This window comes from Enoplosus armatus, chromosome 1 (genome assembly GCF_043641665.1).
Source record: "Enoplosus armatus isolate fEnoArm2 chromosome 1, fEnoArm2.hap1, whole genome shotgun sequence".
NCBI classification, from domain to species: Eukaryota; Metazoa; Chordata; class Actinopteri; order Centrarchiformes; family Enoplosidae; genus Enoplosus; species Enoplosus armatus.
Genome location: NC_092180.1, coordinates 15648742 through 15658570, shown reverse-complemented (window position 1 = coordinate 15658570; position 9829 = coordinate 15648742). Strand labels below are relative to the sequence as shown.

At 38.2% G+C, this 9829-nt stretch overlaps 1 protein-coding gene across 1 annotated transcript; it reads right to left on the bottom strand.

Annotated features, from left to right (window-relative positions):
• Positions 1-1672: 1672 nt before the first annotated feature.
• LOC139287569 (excitatory amino acid transporter 3-like) lies at positions 1673-9408 on the bottom strand. Its single transcript, XM_070908672.1, has 13 exons — positions 9279-9408; positions 8020-8160; positions 7139-7231; positions 6378-6480; positions 6241-6283; positions 6076-6138; positions 5786-5967; positions 5310-5417; positions 2979-3101; positions 2699-2893; positions 2354-2488; positions 2044-2160; positions 1673-1781 (listed from the first exon to the last, which is right to left on the bottom strand). The coding sequence occupies exons 1-13, from the start codon at positions 9406-9408 to the stop codon at positions 1673-1675; spliced, it is 1542 nt and encodes a 513-aa protein (XP_070764773.1).
• Between the last annotated feature and the right edge of the window lie 421 nt (positions 9409-9829).

Here is a 9829-nt window from a genome sequence, read left to right as displayed (position 1 = left end):
TACATATAGTAAGTTCACTATTTAGGTTAATTGTACAGTTAATTGTTCTGTGCTGTTATTGTTTATTATGCAATGAATATAATGAAATATACATAAAGATATGTCAAAAGAAATAGGCTACTTTTCTCCCTTTTCTGTAATTGAATGTGGGTGGGGGGCAGTGGAGGTTGTCAGTTCATATACAATGGTAAAATAGAGGTCCCTTAACAAAATTGTTGGTAACCACTGTACTAATTTACATTTTAATTAGCTAACAATCAAGAAGCATAAATGGCATAAACCCCTTAGCTGCACACTAACACACACAGTCATGTATATACCAGACTGTGTATAAAAAGTGTGGCATGCATACAAACTGGCAGAGATTTCTGTCTATGGATAAATAATTAGGATGATTAATATTAAACCGTTTTAGAGAGGTGTTGATTCAACTGTATGATCGTTTTGGAGGATGTAGTTTGTGGTGCTATTGAATATTGTCTCTCTCTCTCTCTCCATATATTTATATGTATATATATATATATATCAATGAGGGTAGGCTAAATAACACAAACACCTCTCCGTATAATGCAATACAGTTTAACAGCACCACATCCACCACTACATCCTCCAAAATGGTCATAGTTGAATCAACACATCTCTGTAACAGTTTCAACAACTTTCAACTGAACATAATAACCTTCATGAAGGGGGATTTATTGCAGGACTGTTGTATTAGACTGCATTAATTTTAGCCACATGTACTTAATTAACTAGGAAACTATGTGTAGATATGCATGTAATTAATTCTCCTAATTGTTTTTGTGTGATGCCTGATTGTTGTAAATGTCTTTCAGCTTAATCTTTTTGAATATCAGCTGCACATGGTACTCATATCCTCTGAGTATCAAAACAGTTGAGAGACAATACAGTACATAGCATGTGCAAACACAAAGCCTGTGCATTCCTGGTATTTTATCTTTAGTTTAACAGATGTATGTGTTGGTGTTATGGCAGAGCTTACTTACTATTAACAGCAATGTTCATAAACTGCCATTTGCACCTTTTCCCCAGAATTTCTTACAGGTCCAATTAGAAATTGCAGTTTAAGCAAATCAGCAAACTGACTAACTGTGACAGGACCATCACATTCACTGATATTCTATGGAGCACAGGTCACATGACCTTCTCTCTGTCATAATTACTTTGTTGCTGGTGGAAATACCTGTTTACCTCAATGGAGATGTTGACTATCCTCTTGGGAATTAAAACACGTCTGTAGTTTCTTATTATCTATTTACCAATTAAATTGAAATCAATAGAACTCATTTCAGTTCATTTAAAATAGATTGAGTTCAATAATTACATCTATAATAACAATTCAATTCAGTGACTACATCTATTACATTAGATTCAATAAGTAAATCTACATCTTAAATACTACATCTATTACACCAGCTCAATTAAATGAAATACATCTACATCTTATATATTACATTACATACTACATTGAACATCTATTAAATGCAAATAACTACATTACTTTGACAAAAAAACTGTAAAATACAAAACAAAATAAATGTTTTACCAAAAGGGTCAAATAATCACAAACAATAACAAAAGGCCAAAAAGATACTACAATTTGTCAAAGTCAACCCTGTTTCCTGGTTGCTGTAATGTGGTCTTGGAGTGATTACATTTCCAGTGTAGTATGAAAGGACTCAGTAGTCCCCAAAGAGCCCAGGCTGCTGGAATGGGCCTCCTCATCCTGGACGTGCCCCTCAGCATTACTGTCACCAGTCCTAACCACACAAAACACAATACAGTGGTGTGATACAAACTGTAAAAACTCCAGAGTATGTGTTGGACAGTCTCCTGCTGCTGCCACAACATCTGATGTCCAGTGGGTCTGGTATACTTTAATTGTGAGACGTCTTAAAACCTTTCTCTTGTTTAGCCGATGATTTGTTGTAGGCTGGGGAATGCTGGAAAATCCCACATTCACTACAAATTCACTGGGTAAAATTGAAATAGTAAAAACACTGAGACGGTCTAAAATATCACCTTGTCCTATCCTGATCTTGTTCCTCCACTTCTTCCAGTTCCTTTTTCGACAGTTGATAAACAAGTGCCGCGCCGATACAGTCTCCCAAAACATTGACAACAGTGTTGCAGTGGTCTCTGAAAGACATAAATCACATTAAACTATGAAAGCAGATAATAAAACTACTTAACACTGTGTGTTGTTTGATATATTAACTCACATATGTCTCCTCACAATTGACTATCAGAAGCAGAAAACACAGCTGTAGTAATCTATCTATTAATTAGATAGATTTTGTGTAAATTTCTGACTACTACAGGTTAAACTTACAGCAGCCACCCTACAACCACCAAGATGGAGGCTTCCCTCGCAGGTAAACTGATTGCAGTCAAAACAAAAAGGGTGGTCAGCGCTCCTGTCACTGGGATCCCCGCTGCTCCTATGCTGGAGACTGTGGCTGTCACTCTGTAGAGCAGACACAGACTCTTCAGTGAATGACTAGAGTGGATTTTTAAAAAGACACAGTAATATAAAACTGTACCATGTATTTTTCATGTCGCTATCTCTTAAATGTCCCATATTATGTACTTTTAACCAACGTTAATACAGACATGATCATTTCCATGATTTTCTACTGAACAGAGAGAGTGACAAAGTAATCTGACTGTGACTTACACAAGGGTGATTAACCGGTTCACGTCCAGATTGATGTTGTTGAGTTGGGCAATGAAAACTGCTGCGACCACATCATAAAGGGCAGTTCCGTCCATGTTGACATTGGACCCAATGGGCAGCATGAAGCGACTGATTCTGCGGTCAATCATGTTTCTCTCCTCACAGCATCGGCGAGTGAGTGGCAGCGTGGCAGAGCTTTGATGATAAATATTAAAATAAGCAGTGGTGATGACCACACAGAGCTAACAACTGAGAACCAAGCCCTCGAAAATCCTCTTACCTGGATGAGGTGAGCGCTGCAGTCAGTAACGCAGGCGAAACCCCTTTAATGACTGCCCATGGGTTACGTCTCACCCACAGAAGATAGACCGTTGGTAGAACTATTACTCCATGGATTATGAGCCTGAAACACACAATTTAATACACAATAAATACTGATTAAAAACTGATGCTGATAAAATGAAATTACTGACCACAGCAAACAGAGTAGAGGTAGGAGACTTGAAGGCCTGGTTGGTATTTTTTAGTCTGATTTATGGATGAAAAATGTGTTCGGAGATATATGTCCGTGTTACTGCTGCTGCTGCTGCCTTTAACAGTATCAGAAATAATTTAATACATGTCGCCTAATGTTAATCCCAGCACTAAAAGACTTGTCAATCACTTTGGAAGTGATAGCAGGTTTTAATTGTGTCTAGATTTTTGGTGGGCAGGCCACCCCTTTGGGTTACATCCACATCAGGGATTGTGACTTTAAATAACAGTTGGCAGATGATGTCATAACTTTGCACATGAATATACCGACCATAACTTCTGCTGTCACCCACGCAAAGTATTTTAAATGTTTGTTGACTGGTATCAGACACACTTACAGTGCATCCGGAAAGTATTCACAGCGCTTCACTTTTTCCACATTTTGTTATGTTGCAGCCTTATACCAAAATGGATTAAATTCATTTTTTTCCTCAAAATTCTACACACAACACCCCATAATGACAACGTGAAAAAAGTTTGAGATTTTTGCAAATTTATTAAAAATAAAAAACCTGAGAAATCACATGTACGTAAGTATTCACAGCCTTTGCTCAATACTTTGTTGATACACCTTTGGCAGCAATTACAGCCTCAAGTCTTTTTGAATATGATGCCACAAGCTTGGCACACCTATCTTTGGGCAGTTTCACCCATTCCTCTTTGCAGCACCTCTCAAGCTCCATCAGGTTGGATGGGAAGCGTCGGTGCACAGCCATTTTCAGATCTCTCCAGAGATGTTCAATCGGATTCAAGTCTGGGCTCTGGCTGGGCCACTCAAGGACATTCACAGAGTTGTCCTGAAGCCACTCCTTTGATATCTTGGCTGTGTGCTTAGGGTCGTTGTCCTGCTGAAAGATAAACCGTCGCCCCAGTCTGAGGTCAAGAGCGCTCTGGAGCAGGTTTTCATCCAGGATGTCTCTGTACTTTGCTGCATTCATCTTTCCCTCTATCCTGACTAGTCTCCCAGTTCCTGCCGCTGAAAAACATCCCCACAGCATGATGCTGCCACCACCATGCTTCACTGTAGGGATGGTATTGGCCTGGTGATGAGCGGTGCCTGGTTTCCTCCAAACGTGACGCCTGGCATTCACACCAAAGAGTTCAATCTTTGTCTCATCAGACCAGAGAATTTTGTTTCTCATGGTCTGAGAGTCCTTCAGGTGCCTTTTGGCAAACTCCAGGCGGGCTGCTATGTGCCTTTTACTAAGGAGTGGCTTCCGTGGCCACTCTACCATACAGGCCTGATTGGTGGATTGCTGCAGAGATGGTTGTCCTTCTGGAAGGTTCTCCTCTCTCCACAGAGGAACTCTGGAGCTCTGACAGAGTGACCACCGGGTTCTTGGTCACCTCCCTGACTAAGGCCCTTCTCCCCCGGTTACTCAGTTTAGATGGCCGGCCAGCTCTAGGAAGAGTCCTGGTGGTTCCGAACTTCTTCCACTTACGGATGATGGAGGCCACTGTGCTCATTGGGACCTTCAAAGCAGCAGAAATTTTTCTGTAACCTTCCCCAGATTTGTGCCTCGAGACAATCCTGTCTCAGAGGTCTACAGACAATTCCTTTGACTTCATGCTTGGTTTGTGCTCTGACATGCACTGTCAACTGTGGGACCTTATATAGACAGGTGTGTGCCTTTCCAAATCATGTCCAATCAACTGAATTTACCACAGGTGGACTCCAATTAAGCTGCAGAAACATCTCAAGGATGATCAGTGGAAACAGGATGCACCTGAGCTCAATTTTGAGCTTCATGGCAAAGGCTGTGAATACTTATGTACATGTGATTTCTTAGTTTTTTATTTTTAACAAATTTGCAAAAATTTCAAAAAAACTTTTTTCACATTGTCATTATGGGGTGTTGTGTGTAGAATTTTGAGGAAAAAAATGAATTATGAATAAATTTTGGAATAAGGGTGTAACATAACAAAATGTGGAAAAAGTGAAGCGCTGTGAATACTTTCCGGATGCACTGTATCTGTCCCCATATGCCTCGTGAGTCAATACGCCAAAAAGTGCTGCTAAATGCACAAACAAATTAGTATTTTGGTACCAGTGCTAAATGAGGAAAGGTGAACATACCCAACAACAACCACAGCCATGAACTTTCCAAGTTTGTAGATAGTATCCCAGTCGTGAACCTCAACAACATGGCTTACAATCATGAACAGCACTCCTAATGGAAAGTAGCTGGAGAGGATAAAGAACATTAAAAAAGGAAGGAAATATTTCAATGACTAATCACACATTTGGGACGGTTGTCTGATTACTATTACAATATTACTCCAAAAAAAACCTGTTCTGTTTCTCTAATCAAATACCGATTAGGAATACATGTTGTTGGAAACTAAAACCTGAACAAGCAATGTTAAGTTAACTAAGGGCAGAAGAGTGAGAGTACTGCTATGTTTTCTCAGTAAGACAGTTTTGCTTTTTCAATAGACAATACTCCAAGAAAAGTTAAATCAGTGTTCATGTATAAACACTCACACACAAATATTGACATGTGGAATTCTCTCATTCCACATTTTATACAAAATGATGCTGTTTCACTTTACCACAAGATCAAGTTAACCACATATTTTATGGCCTCGTTGACCATGGTAAAGACGTCCACCAGGATTTTTCCACTTTTTCCCATCCTCTTGAGGATCAGTCCAAATATGAAGGACATGAAAATCGGGCCCAGCATGTGAACTCCTTCAACATAGTGACCCACCAGTGACCCTTCAGTGGCATTCTGTAACAAGATGGGAAACTCATTAATAACAGTGGTCTCAGAGCAACTTCATGTATTACCAATTCTCACTGCAAATGTAAAACAATAATCTTCATAGTGAAGATTTACCGTTTCCAGGCTAGAATTTGGCTCGACTGTGTGAATTTCAAACTCCAGCCTCTCAGTCTTGTACTAAGAAAAAAACAATAATGTGCTCATATAAATATTGCATTATCTCCTTCATGGAAAGCAAGGAAATTTGTGATATAAAGCATACCTGAATGAAAAACATACCTGTTGAAAGCAAGCCTGAATCAGATCCTCTGGCACCATGTTTCTATAATGAATGAATGAATGAATAAAGGACAGTCAAACACTACCATCTGCCATCATACCTCCTAATCTCAGATATAATGTCACTTTCTTCTCACCTTACTACATCCAACAAGGCGTCCACAGTGAAGAACATTTCTGCATCTTCTGTCTCAACAGTATAAGCAACCCCAGGCTTGATCATCAGTACCAATATTAATCCTACAACACATATCCAGGGTTGGACATAAATACAGCTGTTCCATATAGGCTGTCAATAGTGCTTCACAAAATGAAGTCACAACGTTCTTTACATCAAGAAGAAAAAAGAACAATTACCAAACTGGTGCTTTATTAGAGAGTCCTTTTTGACCAGGTAAGTTTGATCCAAAGATTAGGGGCACAACTGTAAATGTTGCAATTGATTTAGATTTTTTTTTTAAATGAAAATATTTGTGTGATTTTTACTTTTGCATTTCAATTGTAAAACCCTGAATAAAATATTGTTAAATGTTGAATAAATGGTCTATTAGAAATGAGGAAATATAAGACGTAGTGCAAGTCAGATCTGCTGTGAGTAAGATTTCTTGTCTTTAGGTTTTATAGTTGCCCTGTGGCTTTTTGTAACCAAACATAAACTCAGTACTAGCCTTTATGATAATTAATATACATAAAATATGGAAAATAACACATAATGTGAAAATGACAGTGACTGCTGATGACAGTTACACGCTTCAATAAAACAAGAAAGGAACATCAAGCTATAAAAAGAGGTTTCAGGTTATATCTGTTCAATAATTATGTAATTGTATGCAGAAATGTGCTCAAGAAAGTGAAAGTAACCAAAATATACTTTAATATAATGTTATATTTCTCTTACCTATAGTCACAGACATGAGAGTCGTCGACACAAAGTACACTGTCGCGCGCACAGCAATTTTTCTGGAGGTGTTAACACTCAGACAAGAAACTCCTATAAAAAAACATATAGATCATACGATATGAGCCAAAGGTTAGAGGACCAGCAAAGTCATATATGGGTACATATATACATCACTGCAATATAATGGATTAGTTAGGACAACACAGTTAGCTTAGGTATGCTGTTTACACTTAAACATGTCATTGCCAAACTGAGACATTGGTGTCAGACATGTAAATTATATACAGATACTCACTACCTGTTTGAAATATATATGTATGTTAAAACCATATGAAAAACAATGTAATTAAAAAGAACTATGTTGTTTATTGCACTTATATTTTTGCCCTGATAGATGTGACAATTATTTAATAATGCAAAAGGACAGTGGTTTTGCATATATCACTCCTTTGAATGGTCAGTTCACCCAAATCACAAAATACATATTTTCCCACTTAAACCTAGTGGTGTCTACTCTCACAGATACTCTCCGTTTATTTTTTGAGAGATTCTGAGATATCAGAGTCTTGTGCTGCCACAATGGAGGTGACAGGAAGTGTGTTTGTGGAAGCTACAGAGAACAGTGTTCCAGTTACTCTGGATAATCTACAGACTTTGAAGTCAACAGTCTTCATTGGGACTACTGTCTAACAAAGAAATAGTCCCTGTGACCACAAGCAAAACAATATGGGTTTTTTAAAACCAGAAAGAAAAGGCTTTGCAAATGATTTAGGAGGTATGAAAAACAATAAACACTATTGTTAGCCCTAACAGGGCGTGTATAAGAGAGACAACCTGATGAAACAGTTAACAGAGTTAGAAATACACCTCTAGCTTACCTCTTACCACACTTGTCACAATGAGTGGAACCGTAACCATCTGAAGCATCCATGTGAGTATTTCTCCTGGAAAGTCAGTGAAGAGTTTGTCATGGTCTGACAGAACGAAGTAGGTCTTGACAATCATGCCAATAACAATACCTGTGTGAAAATAGCATAGATATATTATAATTACAACAAAAAAATTAACGTAATTTTAATTAAGTTTAACTGCTGAACATATATGTGTACTTGAGGCCTAAAGTTTTCACAAAAGTTGCATATAGACCACGATTGGCTTCCAAACTAGCTGGAACATCATAAAATCATACTTGTAGGTACACTATGTCATGAACTCAGACTTAAGGTGAGTACAGAGAAAATGTCCCTGTTCAGCAGATGAATGTGAAAACAACCTTCTAGTGTCGAACTGCACATACTCAATTCTACACAGCTCAAACATTCAAGTAATAAGTATCAATGACAAACACACATGTTGTGGAGGGGGACTTACTTTGATGAGAAACGGGGCTTTCAAACACCACATCGGCCAATTCAAACACAATATCACATGTAGGCTAATGCCAAGACTTACATCGAACAGGAGTCACACAATAGTAAACCACAATCCATCACTTGATATCTTTGTTGTCATGCCATTTACATGCAACGACTCAAACTGTTCACTAGATGAAGCTGCGAGAGATCTGAGCTAACTGTCTCTGCTAACGCTTGTTAGCAATGTAGTTAGCCGGCTACCGTTGTGTGTAGCTAAGTCTAGTTCTTTTAATCTAAACCTGACCCTAAAAAACTCGACCCCTAAATCCTAACCCCAACCACAGTGAGCAGCGCTACGGGAAACACTAGTTAACCCAGATTCATTGGGGAGACTGTCTTCGGCCGCCATGTTCAAATCACCTGGGCTTTATGCGTTGCCCTGGCAACATAATGCAGCGTTTTAATTTTTTTTATAGTTAAAATGACAGTATAGTTAATTACCAATAGCTTATGTCTTTGCCTAAAATGTATTTTCAAATGAATACATAATTTGAGATTATACTTATTCACTAACTAGTAATTAATTAATTAATTAATTAGTGTTTTTGTTATTCAGATATGTTTAAATACTAAAAAAGGTCACACTATGAATAATCCAGCAGCACAGAAGCCAGGACTAACATTTCCATAGTTAGCTAGCTGGCTAATGTTAATACTAACAACATCTTTTTTTAGCTAATGCTAGCTAGGTTAGATAGTTCAACTGCCTTGTTAAAACTTACCCAGGGCAACAGCTAGCAGACTTGAAACCAGAAACAAATTCTTGACAATGTAGTTCCAGCATTTCTTCCTGTTGCTGCAACAGTCTCTGTGATCAGTTGCATAATCCTCCAGAAGGTTCTCCATTTTCATGTAGTTTAACTAAAAATAGGCTAAACAAACTGGCATTAGCTAGCTATCAAAATACTTGATTAAATTGACCTTCAGACGACCTTCATAAATGAACTATGCTGACTATTTTGTGTCAGTGCTCACTGGGATACATGTTCTGCTATTTTGATTCAAAACTGTTCTACTATTTTGATTCATAATCATATTTGGATGATAGCATCTATCCCCTGCCACAAGGTTCGTAATAAACACACTACTAATCTTCAGTCTGGTATTTTGTAGATTTATTGAAGAGTACAATACATCAAGCTGGTCCCGGGAGCAACTGAACTGGCTCTGTATGTGCCTTTACTCTTGTATTACAGAATATGCTCCACCTGTTTTTGGCCTTGTAGTAAGTCTCCACCTCTGGTTGCACACAACATTTCACATAACACATTTT